Source organism: Siniperca chuatsi, linkage group LG21, assembly GCF_020085105.1.
Source record: "Siniperca chuatsi isolate FFG_IHB_CAS linkage group LG21, ASM2008510v1, whole genome shotgun sequence".
In the NCBI taxonomy this organism is placed as follows: Eukaryota; Metazoa; Chordata; class Actinopteri; order Centrarchiformes; family Sinipercidae; genus Siniperca; species Siniperca chuatsi.
In genome coordinates, this window is record NC_058062.1 from 14,523,230 (window position 1) to 14,539,922 (window position 16,693).

The window sequence follows — 16,693 nt, forward strand, 5'->3', positions numbered from 1 at the left end:
CAGGAAGGAGGAAGTATGTGTGTGTGTGTGTGTGTGTGTGTGTGTGTGTGTGTGTGTGAGTGAGAGAGAGAGAGAGAGAGAGAGATAAATGACGGGAAAAAACATTTTAATTAGATGTTGGTTGTCAGTTAACCACTCCTTTGCTCATGCAAATCTTGACATAAGATTTTTTTTTTTTCTCCTGAGGAAGAATTTCTTATTTTTCCGATCTTGTGTCTCACGGCCTTGTAGGACCTGCGGTATTTTAAGTCGAAGAAGACTAACCGAGGCCTCCTGCAGGAAGGATGGATCAACAACCAAGACCCCATCATGTGCTCCTACAAACTGGTCACAGTCAAGTTTGAAGTCTGGGGCCTGCAGACGCGTGTGGAGCAGTTTGTACACAAGGTCGGGATAAAAAAGTTCTTGTGTGAATTTTCTTTTTGTGGGGACAAGTTGTAGATGCCCTCTCAGAAATACCCTTTCCTTACTCAGTCAAACTTTTTGACCCGTGTAGATCAGTGTCAGTGCCAGAGGCGTTTCATTTTCTGCTCTGATAACATGTGACACAGCCAGTTGGCCATGAACCACATCAGATGCCCTGTTCACATCCTACAGATTGCCTTGCACCACCTCCCTTTACCTTGGCTGCACAGTTTAAACTTCATATCTCCTATTTCCCAAATCTATTTCGCCTAGCCCTCTGCAGCATCTGTCCCTGGGGTGAACTGTCCCTGTCTTCTCCTTGCCCGAGGCAACACACACACACACACACACACACACACACACACACATACACATACACACAGGCAGGGCCATTACTCACATGGTAACACCAGGAGTGACTCATATTAATCACATTCCTCCAAGGGTAAACGGAAACATTTACAACATAAAAATGTTTTGAAACTCTCTTCGGCCTTCATAGTTAACTCATTCTGATTCACATCCTCTCTCCTTGAACTTCCTCCCAGCTTCTGTCCCTCTTTACCTTTCATTCCTCTTTTGCTTCTTTTTTCCTCTCTTTTTTTCTGATCAGGTAATTCGAGATGTCCTGCTTTTAGGACACAGGCAGGCCTTTGCCTGGGTGGATGAGTGGATTGGTAAGTTTATTAGAGGTGGCAGTGCTCATGATTGCAGTTTGATAATGTGGCAAAGCCCTGATCATTTTTGTTAACAGACAAAGGGATCTATAGTAAATTTGCTTAAAATCAGTATACTCAAATTCAAAGTATACCTCATAGAAAGTATTATAAAAGTGATACAGCTAATGAGAATATGTCTTTAAAGGGTCTAGCATGACTATTTTTATGTTGTAAAGCATCTTTGAGTACACTGAAAAGCACTACTGTTCAAATTTGATTTGTTATTATCGCTTAAAGAAATAACAGATTGGTTTATACAATACAGAATATGTGGTATTTTGCCTTGTGACTATCAGAAACTCAGTTAGTGGTTTACCTGTGTTTTTCATTACCACCACATTGCTGTATATACTGTACACAGTGCACATCCTATAATGATAAGGTCAAATCACACGTAGCAGAAGTTTGCCTTCAGGGCTCCTGGCAGGAAGACTTTATGTCTTTTTTCCTAAACCTAACCAAGTAGTAAGGCTTTTTGGCTTCCACATATAGACATTGATGAATGTCCACACTTAACTATGTTGTGTCATATCATCACATGGCCATATTTCTGTCACTGTAATAATTGGACTGTTTAATTAAGTATAACCATAGCCAACGTCCATTCAATATCTTAATGTCTTTAATGCCTCCATCCCAACAGACATGACCATGGAGGAAGTCAGGGAGTACGAGCGTGCCACACAAGAAGCCACCAACCTGAAGATTGGCACCTTCCCCCCTGCCATCTCCATCTCAGAGACCCCTCTGCTGTCCAGCACCCGCAGCGGCCCTAACAGCGCCCCATCCACTCCCCTCTCCACAGAAGCCCCCGAGTTCCTGTCTGTGCCAAAGGAGCGTCCCAGGAAGAAGTCAGCTCCGGAAACCTTGACCCTGCCGGATCCGGGCCGCAGGGATTCAATCTTCAAACTGCCCAGCTTTTTCTCTTGGAACTCCAGTCCGCAGCCAGAATGAGAGCGGGGCTGTGCCACTGGTGAACGCCCTCGACCTGTGGATCAGCGCAGGATGCCTGCCCAGCACATCCCACAATGCCCCCTCAGCCAGCTGAAGTGAAGGAGACTTTTCACTGTCCTGGTGATCCCAGCCCCCTCAGCAGACTCGTCAGTGTTACAGCAAAGCCAACAGCTCTCAGACTGCCTTTACAGGTACTGACAGGCAGCCTGATCTCCACAGCAAAAAGTCCTGCGAGGTGTAAAGGTAAAGTGCGTCCCCTTGAGAGTCTAACAAAAGCAGCTGAAGGCTCCTCATTCTTCTCTCCTCCTCAGAAACAGACAGCCAGCACCATGCATCAGACAGTATGGAGTCCAATTAGTCAGATTGAGTGTAGCGTACATTCCTGAAAATGTTTTATCCCACAGAGCATCACTTGATTTTCATCCAAGCTCAGGGTGTGTTGACAAGATATGTTGAGATTCAATCACTGCACATAAACTTTACATGTACAGAATTAGTTTTTATTTCTGCTTTACCTTTTAAGCATCGGGGTCTCTGGCTTTGTTAACCGGGTGCTTGTGGTTTGACGTATGTATTTATGTGGTTGGGACTTTTTGACGGATTCTTGTTGGCCACTGTATCAGTTGAGTATTATGGTTTTCACAGTCAGGTGTAAAGTGATTGTGTATTCTTGAATATACTGTTTGAACATTATTTATCCGGTAAAATGTCAGTACTTCAAAAAGAATATCATATCCAGTCATGATGCTGCTATGAAATTGCTCTTGTGTATTTTAAAGGACAAGACTCTCTGTCTCCTTCAAGTGTTTGTTTATTATAGTGAGTTCTGTTGGCCACAATGTCTGTAAATGACTTCTGTAATTGCATGTTTTCGACTCCAGAGGCTGCTTTTAATTAATAATTGTGAATTAAATGTTCTCCATGTTTTCTTTGTTATCTCAGCCTCGTACTTGATGTTGTGTTGTAACTGAGTTCTTACAGACTGGCCATGTGGTTTGCATGTTGTTTTGCTGCTTCGTTCATTTCAACTGTAGTCTTTTTTTTTTTTTGTCATACTGTTGATGGGTTTTGTATTCAGTAAATTAAATGAAATCCTGTTGTATCCATTAATTGTGTGAGGAGTCTTTGTTAATACCATTTATTTGAATGGAATTAAACATAAGCACATAAACTCATAACCTAAGGTAGTTCCAAAGCCAAACGTATTTATTAAAACTGAAGTGCTCATGGGACACAAACAAAATATATTTCACACATTCACTCAAAACACACTTTCAGATTTGCTTTCATTTAGAGAATGTGACAATACCAAATTTGAAAATTATACATTTTGCACTCTAATTTTTAACTACACACGTTGGCGCACAAAGTTATATTTGCTAAAAAGAATAACACTTGCTGCAATTATTATTTTTCAGAATAGAAGCACCATCCATACAGATGTACAACACTCAAACATTAACTAAAAGCTTTTGTTTTTGCACAAAATGAAATAATTAAGTAGCAAAGCTCAAACATACACTCTGAGCAATCATCTCTGTGGTCACTGTTCTAATAAATAAAACAAAACAACAAAAACAATACAGTTGGAGTTTTTTCTCTCCAGTTCCATACTGCCACACTATAACCCTTTCACTTTTAAAAACGCACTAGTATTCACACATGGCAGCATTAATCCATGGGCTGCTGTTAGTGATTCACAAACATTCATGTATCCTCTTGCCAATGGACCACGCAGAACTCGGTCTTTATAAAAACTTTTATTGTAAAAATAATGACCTGAAAGTTACAGTGTTGGACAGACACGTAGGCACAACCACAGCCCCTTTATAAGAGTTTAACTTAGCAGGACAAACTAACTGTAAACTCTTAATTAGTGGTGCATTTGGCCTATAGTCAACAGGATGCTGGATTGCCCACCATTGTACATAATATAATAAATATTACACTCACTTCAGTGTTCATGTTTTTGTTTATACACATACACAATCAAAGCATATTTTGCTGAATATTCCTCTTCCAATTTAACTTGACTAAATGTCAAGAAAATGCAAGTCAACAATGGCTAAAAGTTATGACTCATTAATAAAAGTCAGAGCTTAAAAAGTTCAGTGTGAACATAAAATGTTGTAATGACATTTATCTTTTACAAACAAGCATCCATAAACCTTAAAAATCCAGACTAAAATATTGAAATACATAAAAAAAAAAAATCCAATGCTTGTACAACACAAGGTGTAATGACGGCACAGAAACAATTAGTTTTCCCATCCTTATATGTAAACACAACAGAAACCACCACCAAACTTCGACCCAGCTGATACATTTGTTAAGTGCAAGCAAAGAACAAGGCGTGATTCTATTTCCGATGTGCCATCTTTTTTTTTTCCCATTATCTTTTCTCTAGTTCTTTGGTGAGGCCATTTGTTCTCCGTCTCTCCTTGAGGTCATGCATGGCATTGAGGAAAAATTCATACCAAAAAAAGGTGAAGCCTGTCGACAACGCAGCCTTCACAAGGCTGGGAGAGAGGCCTTTGAAGAAGCCTCGGACGCCCTCCTCTTTGGCTATTTGAACCACGCAGTCCACCAAGCCTCTATAACTCCGCACCTGCGCATGAGAAACAGGAGATAATACTTACACATTAGACCCAAAATATGTGCTCCAAAAATGTGAGACACATTGTAGAAAAGCTTACTTGTCCGAAGTGAACTCTGGCTGCCTCAAAGCCCCCCACCTGCAGTCTCTTCTTGAAGAGGTCAAAGGGGTATGTGACTGTTTTGCTGATGATTCCAGCTCCACTGCCACATAGCAGGCTTCTCAGGTTTCCTTTTGGGGAGAAGACGTAAAGTCACAAGATTCAAACTGTGAATACTTCACATGTGTGCGTAATGTGGTGGAATAAATGCCATGGGCGGGACGATGAGTTTGATCTCCACTGACCTCCTGACTTTCCAGCTTTGGGTGGTGGAGCCAACAGCTTTTTAAAGAGATTGTAGGTGAAGAACTGCAGCCCAGCGTAAGGAAACACTGCCAACATTGTTGGAGACAGGCCGCGGTAAAATGTCAGTACTCCCTCTGAGCGGCACATTGTAGACACAGCGTGTCGCAGGTTCCTATACACCTGAGAAGACACATGAAGCATAATACAGGGTTTCAGCAGGGTTCACAAAGGTAAATACTGGCCACAGTGAGCAGATTATATCACATTTTCTTCAGTACATACCAGCAGTAAATAAGAATAGTTCCTAATGATATAATTAATTTAATTAACAGGACCTGGACCCAGATAAGAAGCAGAAAATGGATGGATGAATTAACCAATTAAATATGATTATTTCATTATTTATTAAGTTCATTTAAGTTTTTGCTAAAATCGATTATGAGTCGATGAGCTTCGCAGCTACTATAGCTAGCAGCAGTGACAGTGTTTGCAATAGGTCTGATGGTGCTGACTGAAACTCCACAAAAACAAGCCAGCCAGATAGAAGTCTGCACAGATCCACCCTACCCGGGACCTGAGTCAGACCAGGTCCAAATTATTCTAAATCTAACCGGGTCTGGGTAGGGTCTCATTTCACTGCTGCTGCTAAATACTTATTTTTTTTGGAATTTGATTTGCAGATATTAAATTGGTTATGTGGTTATATAAAAATGATCTTCTGTCAATCTATTCTGTCAGCAACAGAATGTTGATGCAGGAGTGAAAATAGGACTTTCAATTATTTTTATAAATTAGTCTATCTGCTGTCAATAAAGGATAAATATATGCCCAAATGATAAGCTTCAGAAAACTGAATGTCTCAGTCTCAGTAGCAGACTTTTTCTTTACACACTTTTATTTGCAGTGTAGGGAAAAGCTGTTGTTAGCGTAGGAGATGAGCAACCGAAGAGATACCAAGGCTCGGGGACAACCAGTTTGTATTCCCACCAACATCTCTGTTTCTCCCCTACCACATTTACAGTGCGATGGATTTCTGTCTAAACAGTTTTTTCAATAAAATCAACTCATCAAATCAATCAAAAAACTAGAAGAAAAACTATGTCTATGAGCTGACGTAAGAATATCTTGACTACTATCAGAAACTTTCTGACAGCTACAGTATATCAGCAGCGGCATGTCCTACCTTGGGTTTTCCCTGAGCTGCAAAGCGTGTCCGCAGTGTGTCCAGAGGCTGGCAGACCACTGTAGCAGAGCAGGCAGCCAAACCGCCACACATAAAGTGAACTCCTGCTGTCTGGCTGTCATATGGCGTCGTCTTGTGGACCACCTCAGTCAGAAACTCAAAACTGGCAAACTGCAAAGCACATGTTAAATAAATCTTGTAAATACAGGTAATCGTGTTATTAAGATAGTTTAAAAAAAAGTTTACTTATTTGTGTGAGCAAGCAGTTTACAGGCTCTACCTGGACAGCTCCGAAGCAGATGGAGAGGAGCTGTGCGGGGATGTGGCCCTTCCAGAAAGCAGAGAGTCCCTCCTCTGAATAAATGCAGCGGGATGCCTGAAATAAACCCCAGTACTTCCCCTCCGGCCTCTGTGAAGACACACGCTCAATCTGCAGCTGTGGGGAAAAGAAACATCAGCATTAACAGCATATTTAATTTCTACAACACAATTTGCAGTTATAGCTCAGTTTCTGAAATGTGACGCTTTAAATCTACATTATTACTTTCTGTGGCACTAAATACAATTTAATATACTGGTTTCCATATCCCAATATTAAGTATATTTTACATCTGGAAATGTGAAAATACTGAAGAAATCGTTATTACAACAGTCTGGACACAGCAGACGCTCTGTATTTTACTTTGATTCAAATATCTTCAAAACCTGCATGAATCCACAGTAAGTACACGGACACACCATTACCTGAAATCTGATTTTAAGCACGTCAAAGGGACTGATGAGGGCTCGGGTGACCATCCCAGCAGCTGACCCAGCCAGGGCTGCCTCCTCTGGGGCGAGGCCTGCACCCTGAGCCCCAGGGTCAAAGCCCACCATGTCTCCACAGCCTCAGATTCCTGTTAACACAGCAGAAAGAAATGGTGAATAATTAGTGTTTTGTAATGTTAGCTCAATTAAGCTTTTATTCAGATTTAAAGAAAAATGGTTTGAAAATATCATATACAGTATGTGTATCAAACATATCAATCACATGTTACATCTCGTTTATCCACCAGCCAAATACCTTTACTTTCACAGTTGAGAGCTGGTATTCTTCCTCTGGCTATTGAGGTTCAAGAATATTCAGGAGGAAAACAGATTGTGTGATTTGGGAGAAGTGGAAAGCGAGTCCCATTTTCTTTTGTATCATTCTACATACTCTGATGATCCAAGATTCTCCCATGAAATGGCTCGACAAAACCCGAAATATTCTGGTGCACAGATGATAAAAATCAGAAAGGTTGTTTAGTTTTGGTGTGTTTGAATTTGCTAACAAGACGGATTTCTGATTTCTCCAGTATTATATAGAAGTGGTGGATTCAGATCCTTTACTTAAGTAAAAGTAGAAATACCACAATGTAAAAGTTTACTTGAAATCAATGCAGCAGAGTAAAGAGTAAAATATTTGCCTCTGAAATGTTGAGCAGAAGAAATTAAGAGTAGCAGTAAAGCACATGTACTTCAAAACTGTACTTTGGTTAACTTGAGTAAATGTATTTAGTTACTTTCAACCAAGCACAAGTCTTTGCATGTTTTGACAGCTTTCTGAATTTTGCTGCAGACATGAAGGTTTGAAAATATGATGACCTGAATAATTAAAAAATTAATTAAAAGTTATTTTGTTTAAAAATGTAAAAGCAGCATCCTGGATCTGGCTTGTATTAATTTGTGGTGTCTTGTAAGCTCAGTAGGTGTATCCATGACACAATATTAACAACTTCGTTCATTCATATGTGCAGAAGTGTGTGGCACATCTTTCTCGATTGACATTTTAGATACTGCAGTTAACCCTAAAATATTGTCAGATTATCAATACCTAGACAAAATCAAACTGTCAAGACTATAATTGAATATAAATAACAACACGCATGGAACGCTGTGACGACCAGATACAATCACAACAGGTAGAGGGCATGCAGTGCGGGACCTTGGGACTAGCTAAGCTAACAACAACAGAGCGAATGTTTACTTTGTACCGAGGCACAGAGGTAGACACAGGTAGAAACTTACCTTATAGTAAGTCCTTTATAGATACAACTACAGCTACAGTACTGAACCCCGACACACTACAATCCAACATTAGCAGGACAAAAACTGCACGCCAGAAATTGCTAATATTACTTCCGGGTCGGATCAAAGCAGAAATATCGCGCAAGATGTATCGCTACCTCCCTTCAACACGGCGGAAATAACATAACGACCACGAACATAACCGCTACTTTTTTCCGTTTGTTTGGGAAGCTTTTTCCAGATATACTCGCTGTAACATTTCTGTGCGTTTTTCATTGATGTCTAATTTGCTGTTTTTCTATTATGTCTGCAGCATAAAACAAAAACAGTATGATCTTATAAATCTTTATATCATCTTGGCCAAACGTCATACCCACAAAAATACATTTTATTCCATTAGTTATCATTACTGTCACTTCCGGTGAAGACATTCAAAATAAAAGTTTCAAATTAGGCAGAAGTGTTGATATGGTTGTGACTACGAGAATAGGGACGTTACAGTCGAAGCAGACGTAAAAAGCTCTCGTTTCGTTCGTTATTTGTGGCTAGGTGAAGGGAGGAAGGGATTTATCCTGCGGTGATACTTCAGCTTTGAAAGGCTGTGTCGAGAAAGGTCTGCTTACATCTGCTGTAGTGGTATGAGCGGCTTAGATGTAAAGAATTGGCGTAATTTTAGGTAAATTTTCGCGCACTATTTTTTAAAATGTAAGTAACTGATTTAAGCTGGCTTTCTACCAACTCGATATGTAGTTCACGTTAACCTGTTTCTGTCTTTTGGCGGGCGGTTGTAACGTTAACGTAAACGTAAGGTTAGGTAACGTTAAAACTTGACGCTAACTCGTCTTAACATTAACGCTAACGTTTCAGCAGTTGAGCAGAAGCACACAAGCTAGCTAACGCTAATTCAGTATTAGTTAGCGTCATTTATTAGTGTGTTGACAACAAGACAGCAAAACTGTGTTAACGCTAACTTACATTTGTTCTCGTTAACACAGCGATAAACCAAAATAACGTTACCCAAGTTGACGTTTAGCTAACGTTAAATATAACGTTAACTTAACGTTACGTGTAGCGTAAGTTACTTGTGATGGGTATGTGGCTAATATATTGATATTAATAGCTCACTAATTAAAATAATACTGCGTGCTTGTGTGTTAAATCTGTTGATTTGGAGTATTGGGTGACCTCTTGGTTGACCTGGGCTTGCCCATGTAATCCCCCCGATCCCTCAGTGAATGAGCTGTGGGGAGCAGCCGGTTTGATGACAGTACAGGATTTTGCGGTTATTGTTGTCACACAAATTGTTCTGTGGTCTCTGTCTGTAATGTATTTTGTGCCCGGGCTTGAAGCAGAACCTCGATCTGTTTGTGAAAAGCTTGCATTTCTTTTGACAAACTCCAGTTATATTTGGACCTCTCTAAAATGCAGTAAAAATGATTGTCTGATCTTCACAGCAGGACAACTCTCAGGTGTGATTTGGGTGCTACCATCTATAATGGATAACTCTACTGATGACTACAGGATCCAGTCATTTGATCTGGACACACAGATGTTGCTGAAAACAGCCTTGAAAGGTTAGCATGTTAGTGTACTCATTACTGATTTACAGGAATTTCAGCATCATGTCTGTTGCAAACGTCTACAATAATTTTCACAACCGTACCTGCGTTTGCATGTTGTTGAAACTTAAACAATAAATGGCCACTCAGCATCCGTTGTGTGTGAATGACAAACATCTCAAACAATCTTTTTGTAAATACATTTTTGTTTCTTTCAGATCCAAGTTCAGTGAACCTGGAGAAGGTATCCAGTATCATCGTGGATCAGTCTTTAAAGGACCAGGTGTTCAGCAAAGAGGCTGGACGCATCTGCTACACCATTGTGCAGGTCCATACTGTTTGCAGTTTGATGGGCTGGTTGTCCATCACCATTTAACTGTAGTTGTTGTCCATGTTAGTTTGATTGATCAAGACACTGAGCACAATTGAGGCAGAGGGATTTAAGAGCAGGACATCTGATTGAGTCTCTTTAACCAAATTCTTAATGCTCTCACCTTATTAATGCCTCACTTGCAGTTTACACTCGAGCAACAGGAGGCTCTTAAGCCAGATTACCTACACCACTATGTTTCCTGACTTTTTGTCCATACTCCCATCTTCTATCTGACCTCTCTTGATCACCTCGTGTAGGCAGAGGCCAAGCAGAACAATGGGAATGTGTTCAGGAGGAACTTGTTGAACCGGCTCCAGCAGGAGTTCAAGGGCCGCGAGGAGACGAGGGGGCGTTCGCTGCAGGAGTGGGTGTGCTATGTCACATTCATCTGTAACATCTTTGACTACCTCAAAGTAAGTTACCCATTAAGATATTTCAAACTTCATCCTGTTATCATATTGTCTTAATGATGACTACATAGCGGCATTGTTAAATGACTCTGGATCAAAGCCAAACGACATGAATGTATTTTCTTTTAGCTGTCACCTTGTGATATCTTTGTTTACATCTTGCGTTCAGTGTAGCAGATGTAAATTTCCGGAAACTGTACACTGTGCACGTGCTTCTCGTTGCTGCTTAAATGCAACATCTTGCTTGTAAGTGTGGTAATATGAGTGTTTAGTATGTCAGTGGTGGGGAAAATGAGCCTGAAAGGTGTGTCCACAGTTCACTTTCACATCAGAAAGTAGCTTGACTCAGGTTTCATCATTGATAATGGCCATTGTCGTTTTGCACAGTTCGACTCTTTTATGGTGCTCATTTTTCACTTGTGTGAAAGGGAAATTATAGTCAAGGACTTAACACAGTTGCCTTAATAAAAGTTTTAGTCTTGCACTCTCTGTCATTGCCTTGACATTCAGGTGAACAACATGCCGATGGTGGCCCTGGTCCATCCTGTGTTTGACTGTCTGATTAGGCTGGCCCAACCAGATGCTCTAATGAATGAGGAGGAGGTGAGAAAGAATGTATAGTTATTTCTCCTTTTGTTATATTCATTTTATTTGGTTAGATGATGCTTATTTAGTAAAATACATTTTCTCTGTAAGCTCTTCTTTAAAAAATCTATTTTTAATAATTAACATTAATACTTATTTGCATATATTGTGGCTCTAATCCTTGTACTCTATCTTGATAATGGACAGTGATATTGATAGATATCATGCATGTGGGGAAATCACAACAAAAAAGTGTTTAGGACCAATTCTGATTTCTTTGACCAGTGCCATGGGTCACGGCAATGGTTTCAATATTCCTAATTTCTTACTTTTGAGAAAGCACACACAGCGAGGTGCCGACCAGTGTGAGCATCAATGCAAGTCCATCAAAATTAAAATGCATTGCACAACTCTACTCCAGTACACTACGCTTTATTCAACAAATGCTTTTTGCCTTCATCGGGGTGTCTGAGGCTGTCTGAGTCATGTGACTGATAAATCACCATAGATACCAAGTGTACAAAGCAATATTATTAAAAAAAACAACTATTTACAAGATACCATTACTCTTACTGGTAACAGAAATTACAAGAGAAATACAATATGTATAATTTTACAACCATCTTTTCAGAATATTCTCTAGAAAATATAATCTTTCGTTTTAACTCATTAATGGGTCAAATGGTTGAATATCCATTTTTCAATACAGGGCAACATAAGAGCAGAAGAAAAATCTGTTGCCTTGAAGGCAAAAAAAAAGTCACAAAGGTTGGTGAACAGAGCATGGTATTCTGGAGACAAGTTGTGCAATATGTGAGAGGAAATCCACTCAGGGAAACATGCAAACTCCACACATAAAGGCCCCCGTCAGCCTTGGTGTGATATATACAGATATACATTCTCTTGTATTATTTTGACTTGGTTTTTTTTTTTTTTTTTTGTTGATTTTTTTAAATTAATTTATTTTTTTTAATATACATGCCAGAAATTGTGAAATTTCAAGAGTACATGTAAAGAGACCATGCTTAACAATGTTTGTGTTTATCTCCTCCACCTCCCTCTGCAGGTGGACTGCCTGGTGCTGCAGCTGCATCGCATCGGAGAGCAGCTGGAGAAGGTGAACAGCCAGCGGATGGACGAGCTGTTCTTCCTCCTCCGGGACGGCTTCCTGCTCCAGGAGGGCCTTACCTCCATGGCCCGTCTGCTGCTGCTGGAGATCCTGGAGTTCAGGGCTGGAGGCTGGATGCTCAGCAGCACCGCCCACAAGTACTACTACAGTGAAATTGCTGACTAGGATTGCTGCAAGGACAAGGGTGCTGAGCAGCTGCTTTGCAGGTGCGTTAGCCAACCTTCAAGCACCTTGGATACCTCTCCTTAGTCACCACTGATTATAAAACCAGCAATTTCATGACGGACAGCAACATCATTCAGGAAATCAGTGGAGGGTTTTGTGAAGATGGCGGATCATAAACTGTAAAAAGACTTTGATTTTGCTGGATTGTTCCCTGTGTTTGATAATATTTACTGAGACATGGTGCCGTGGATGTGGAACGTGCAATAGTTCAGAAGAAGTTGAAGTTAATGAGGTTTAGCCACATTCAGGTACACTTTGTTTAAAAGGAGTTTGTTTTAAAGTTTGGTTACAGATAAAGAAGCTAAAGATAATTTTTTTTTTTTTTTAACTTGCAGTCATTCCTGTTTTGAGAAAATATTTCAAAGTCCAACTTATTTTTTACTAAATCCAAAGGGCTTGAAACAGACATTCCGGTCAGAAGCAAGCTGATTTGGTCTTTGTTTTACTTTTTATTGTTGCGTGACCAACGTTCTAATTTAATTAAAAAATCAATATTTGAATTATTTAGTTAAATATTTTAGCATAGAACTGAACTTTTACAAAAGGTTTGAGATGCAGTTCAGAGGAATTTTCTGCCTAGTTTGTCCTGTAGGACTCCTGTGTTACAGTTTCATTACATTTCGTTATGTGAGGCCGTTTTGTCAGATGAAGCATTGTGTCTTAATTCAGGGATCTTCTTTTCTTTTTCTTTTTTTTTTCTTTTTTTTTTTGTTTTGTTACAGCTCAGCATAGGAATAAGAGACCAAGAGATTGATTACAGTTCATATTTAAACTTTGTTTCTACAGATAAATCAGATATTTAATACATTTCTAGATTCACAAGTTTTGTTTGCTAAACAAGTCGTGCCAATATAACAAGAACAGCTTTATCCAATACAGGGGACTCAACGAGGTCTCCGCTCTTAATTTGTAGTTGAGATGCATTGTTGATGACAGTGGTGGGGGAAGTACTCAGATCATTTACTTAAGTAAAATTAGCAATACCACAGAATAGAAATAATGTTACAAGTCAAAGTCCTGTATTCAGTAATGTACTGAAGTAAAAGTACCAAAGTATTAGCATCAAAATACAGAAAGTAAAAGTACTCATTATGCTGAATGACTCCTTTCAGAATCATATTATTGGATTATAATTATTGATGCATAATTGCATCATAATTTGTATTATTCATCTGAATCGGCAAAGTAGCTAGTAACTGAAGTTATCGAATAAATGTAGTGGGGTAAAACAGTATAATATTTCCCTCTGAATTGTAATGGAGTAGAAGTATAAAGTAGCAGAAAACGAGAGCACTCAAGTAAAGTACCTCAAAATTGTGCTTAAGTAAATGTGCTTAGATACTATCCACCACTGCTGGAGGAGTAGGTATTTTCCTCCCTTCACATATATGCAGGTCAGTTATGAGTATAAATAAAGCAAATAGAAAACTATGGTTCCTTTTGAATTCAGGCTCCACCAGAACTAGAAACATTATGTAGCTCAGTTTTACATTGGAGTCTGTTGTTGATACTTTGTTGATGCTCAGTGACGGCTTTACAACCAAAGCTGTGCCTTGGAATCAGACAGACACAAGCATAGGACACACATCATGTGTTTCAAAATATTACATCTCTTTGAAATGCTTCCGAAATACAGCGTTACCCTAGCGTTACCTAGCGTTAATATAAAATTGGCTTTAACAGCAGTCAGACAAATCAACCTCTGATCGATTCAGAGAATTAATCCTCAATGTTAGAAATGAGAAGAATTGAATTAAAAGCCCAGCTGTGGTCAGGATTTAGAAAATGTATTATATCTCCCAAAATCCCCTTTTCTGTTTGAAGCTTTAGTGTTTGTCACCACATTCAGACCATGCTGACAAACCAAACTGAGGCAAATAGGTTTAATGATGTATTAAACTGATCCTGAAGAGTTAAATTAGGAATCACTAAGTTTGAATGCTGTAGACACAAGTAGTCCCTTAGTGACAGGGCACAGTCTGCCTGCAATACATGTTTATATATTTTATTACACTATTGCAACATTTTTACATTACTCAGTTCCATTTTTTATGGTTGGGTTGTACATTTAATGCAATTGTATTTGTTCTAATAAATCTTGGACATTTTTCCTTAAGTCAGTTTTCTGTGTTTGTTTTAATTAATACAATTACATGGAAAAAACTACAGCATAGTCCTTCCAAAGGATTTCCACTATTTACAATAGCGCTTTGAGCAACAAAATGTGTCACTGAATCGATCGATCTGTCCGCTCTGTCAGTCTGAAGAAACATTCGAGTTGACAGTGTTTCAGTCCTGAGTCTTTCTACCACCAGCGGTAGTGGGCATAGGCCCTGTTGGCTTCAGCCATCTTGTGCAGCTCATACTTCTTCTTGACAACGTTGCCCTCCTTCACAGAGGCTGCCAGCAGTTCCTGGGAAAGTTTTTCATACATGTGCGTGCGTCTGTGTTTGTTGTCCCTGCACTCTGTGATCATCCATTTCATGGCGAGGAAGCGACGCCGGTTGTCCGTAAGAGGGATGGGCACCTGGGTGGGGTTCAACCAGAATATAATTAGACTTTTTTTTTGTTGGCAGAAGGTCAACAACTGTTTCTGAAGAGCTATCAATCTAACAAAAGAGCATTGATCTGCCTGATCGCTAACCTGGTAGTGCTTTCCACCTTTCTGTATGCTAGCCAGCCCGACAACAGGCTTACAGTTCTCCAGAGCCTGGTGAAAAATGGTGTAGGGGTTGCACTCGATCTCTTCCTTCTTCCCTTCTGGAGCTTTGTGGTATTTCTCCACCTGTTTCCTCTTTATGTTCTCCAGGGTCTGGAAGCAGAAAGAGAAATTGTGGTAACTCATTTACTATAAAGGCCAAGAGCAAATCCTTAAGCTTCACTTTGAGACTGTGAACAGCGTTTGCTTTCTTACCTGTGTCAAGATCTCTCTGGCCATAACCTTGTCTCCATGTTTCATCATCATGTTGATGAATTTACTGAAAACAAAAAGACAAAAATTATCACCCGACATGAACTCTCAGATGCACAGCTTTGACTAAACAAGTGTTTGTTTGTTCTACCTGAGGACTGGATCGTTGAAAACAGAGCTGGTGACTCCACTGGTTGCTGCCTTGATGGGTCTGAGCGCTTTGAGCTCCCGCTGTTCCTTCTCCTCAGCACTCAGCTCCGTCTCTGGTGTGCTGTAGGCCTCCTTCCTGACCTCTGGCTCCAGATAGTAAGGGTTGTATCTGCTCCATCTCACCAGGAACACTCTGCAAACAACGGGGGACACGAGAGAGTTTCACAAACTACTCAGAGTTTGTGTGTGAGGGCAGGGTGTTGCTGGCTTTTTTTAATGATAGTGAATTCAATTTCTTGGGACTTTTGGACAGAACAGACAATTTGAAGACTGCAACTTTTTGATTGGCATTGTTACTATTTTTTTTTTTAACTTTAGAGACCGAATGATTAATTCATTTTTTGAGTAATTTAAATATAATTTATTTAATTTTGTCTTTTAGATATTTAATTGTATAATCAATCAAATCCAAATGTTTTTGATGAAACGCTCATTAATGCCTTTTCGCTGTTTTGTGACGTTTTATAGATTAAACGATTAAATAAACGAACAAATAATCGACAGATCAATCGATGATGAAAATAATCGTTACTTGCAGCCCTAAAAAAAAAAATTGTTAACGTGCGATGGGAATATGTCATTATTTTAGACACTTTATAGAACAAATTATCAATTGACTGATTAAAAATGATCAGCACTAATGACATTAGCGGATCAATAATGAAAATAATGTATTGCAGTCTAGCTACTACACATTCGTGTTGGCTAATCTTCCAGGTGCTGATATTTAACATAAGAGCTAGTTCGCTATGCACAATTACATTAGTGTTAGGACTCTGAATTGTAGGACAAATGTGCCCATAGCACAGTAATATTAAATAACCAGCTAACACCACCTGTTAATTGTTTATGTCTTTATAAAAGTCATAATTACCTTGGTGTCCAAGGTTTTAATAATCCTGAGATGGAAGCAGCCATCTTGAAAATGTGAGCGTCAGTTAGGACCCCAGATTAGTAGCTCCTGCAGATGCCTTAAATAAATCGGCGTTTCATTTGTTAGATTTTATTTTCAATACCGTGGAAAAATATGATTTTTTTT

General features: G+C 39.4%; 4 protein-coding genes across 17 annotated transcripts in view; 2 read left to right on the top strand and 2 right to left on the bottom strand.

The window, feature by feature from the left end:
* LOC122869523 (cytoplasmic phosphatidylinositol transfer protein 1-like) overlaps nt 1-3,180 on the top strand; it is a 43,295-nt gene extending 40,115 nt beyond the window's left edge. For both annotated transcript variants that reach the window (XM_044182633.1, XM_044182632.1), the window contains exons 7-9: nt 232-387; nt 1,019-1,082; nt 1,768-3,180. In XM_044182633.1, coding sequence (XP_044038568.1) covers nt 232-387; nt 1,019-1,082; nt 1,768-2,078 — 531 coding nt within the window. In that variant the 3' untranslated portion in view covers nt 2,079-3,180. The remainder of the gene's footprint in view (nt 1-231; nt 388-1,018; nt 1,083-1,767) is intronic.
* Nucleotides 3,181-3,819: 639 nt separating this feature from the next.
* On the bottom strand, nt 3,820-8,412 carry slc25a19 (solute carrier family 25 member 19). Of its 3 annotated transcripts, none has more exons than XM_044182636.1 (7): nt 8,253-8,412; nt 6,948-7,099; nt 6,484-6,639; nt 6,204-6,374; nt 5,020-5,200; nt 4,814-4,905; nt 3,820-4,686 (listed from the first exon to the last, which is right to left on the bottom strand). In XM_044182636.1, exons 2-7 carry the CDS (start codon nt 7,077-7,079, stop codon nt 4,471-4,473), a joined length of 948 nt encoding a protein of 315 aa, XP_044038571.1. In that variant the 5' UTR covers nt 7,080-7,099; nt 8,253-8,412; the 3' UTR covers nt 3,820-4,470. The 3 variants fall into 3 exon arrangements, with proteins under 3 accessions (XP_044038571.1, XP_044038569.1, XP_044038570.1); XM_044182634.1 differs by having other exon boundaries at nt 4,775-4,905; nt 8,253-8,410; XM_044182635.1 differs by lacking the exon at nt 8,253-8,412 and adding an exon at nt 7,267-7,398 and having other exon boundaries at nt 4,775-4,905.
* mif4gdb (MIF4G domain containing b) lies at nt 7,978-14,649 on the top strand. 11 transcript variants are annotated; one of them, XM_044182637.1, is made up of 6 exons: nt 7,978-8,258; nt 9,707-9,826; nt 10,030-10,139; nt 10,442-10,597; nt 11,072-11,197; nt 12,246-14,649. In XM_044182637.1, the coding sequence occupies exons 1-6, from the start codon at nt 8,111-8,113 to the stop codon at nt 12,471-12,473; spliced, it is 888 nt and encodes a 295-aa protein (XP_044038572.1). In that variant the 5' UTR covers nt 7,978-8,110; the 3' UTR covers nt 12,474-14,649. The 11 variants fall into 11 exon arrangements, with proteins under 11 accessions (XP_044038572.1, XP_044038577.1, XP_044038573.1 ...); XM_044182642.1 differs by having other exon boundaries at nt 11,105-11,197; XM_044182638.1 differs by having other exon boundaries at nt 9,710-9,826.
* On the bottom strand, nt 14,523-16,686 carry mrps7 (mitochondrial ribosomal protein S7). The gene is made up of 5 exons (XM_044182649.1): nt 16,529-16,686; nt 15,596-15,787; nt 15,448-15,511; nt 15,178-15,345; nt 14,523-15,060 (listed from the first exon to the last, which is right to left on the bottom strand). Exons 1-5 carry the CDS (start codon nt 16,570-16,572, stop codon nt 14,839-14,841), a joined length of 690 nt encoding a protein of 229 aa, XP_044038584.1. The 5' UTR covers nt 16,573-16,686; the 3' UTR covers nt 14,523-14,838.
* Between the last annotated feature and the right edge of the window lie 7 nt (nt 16,687-16,693).

Excerpts from the sequence above, each read along its gene's own strand:
- slc25a19 (XM_044182634.1), bottom strand. The coding sequence starts at position 7,079 with ATGGTGGGCTTTGACCCTGGGGCTCAGGGTGCAGGCCTCGCCCCAGAG. Across the intron at positions 6,375-6,483 it reads TCTGCTTCGGAGCTGTCCAG|TTTGCCAGTTTTGAGTTTCT; the intron begins GTAGAGCCTGTA and ends TGTGCTTTGCAG. Across the intron at positions 5,201-6,203 it reads CAGCTCAGGGAAAACCCAAG|GTGTATAGGAACCTGCGACA; the intron begins GTAGGACATGCC and ends GTGTCTTCTCAG.
- mif4gdb (XM_044182637.1), top strand. The coding sequence starts at position 8,111 with ATGGAACGCTGTGACGACCAGATACAATCACAACAGGTAGAGGGCATG. Across the intron at positions 8,259-9,706 it reads AGGTAGAAACTTACCTTATA|CAGGACAACTCTCAGGTGTG; the intron begins GTAAGTCCTTTA and ends TGATCTTCACAG. Across the intron at positions 9,827-10,029 it reads GCTGAAAACAGCCTTGAAAG|ATCCAAGTTCAGTGAACCTG; the intron begins GTTAGCATGTTA and ends TGTTTCTTTCAG.
- mrps7 (XM_044182649.1), bottom strand. The coding sequence starts at position 16,572 with ATGGCTGCTTCCATCTCAGGATTATTAAAACCTTGGACACCAAG. Across the intron at positions 15,346-15,447 it reads CCAGAGAGATCTTGACACAG|ACCCTGGAGAACATAAAGAG; the intron begins GTAAGAAAGCAA and ends TTCTGCTTCCAG. Across the intron at positions 15,061-15,177 it reads AAGGTGGAAAGCACTACCAG|GTGCCCATCCCTCTTACGGA; the intron begins GTTAGCGATCAG and ends AACCCCACCCAG.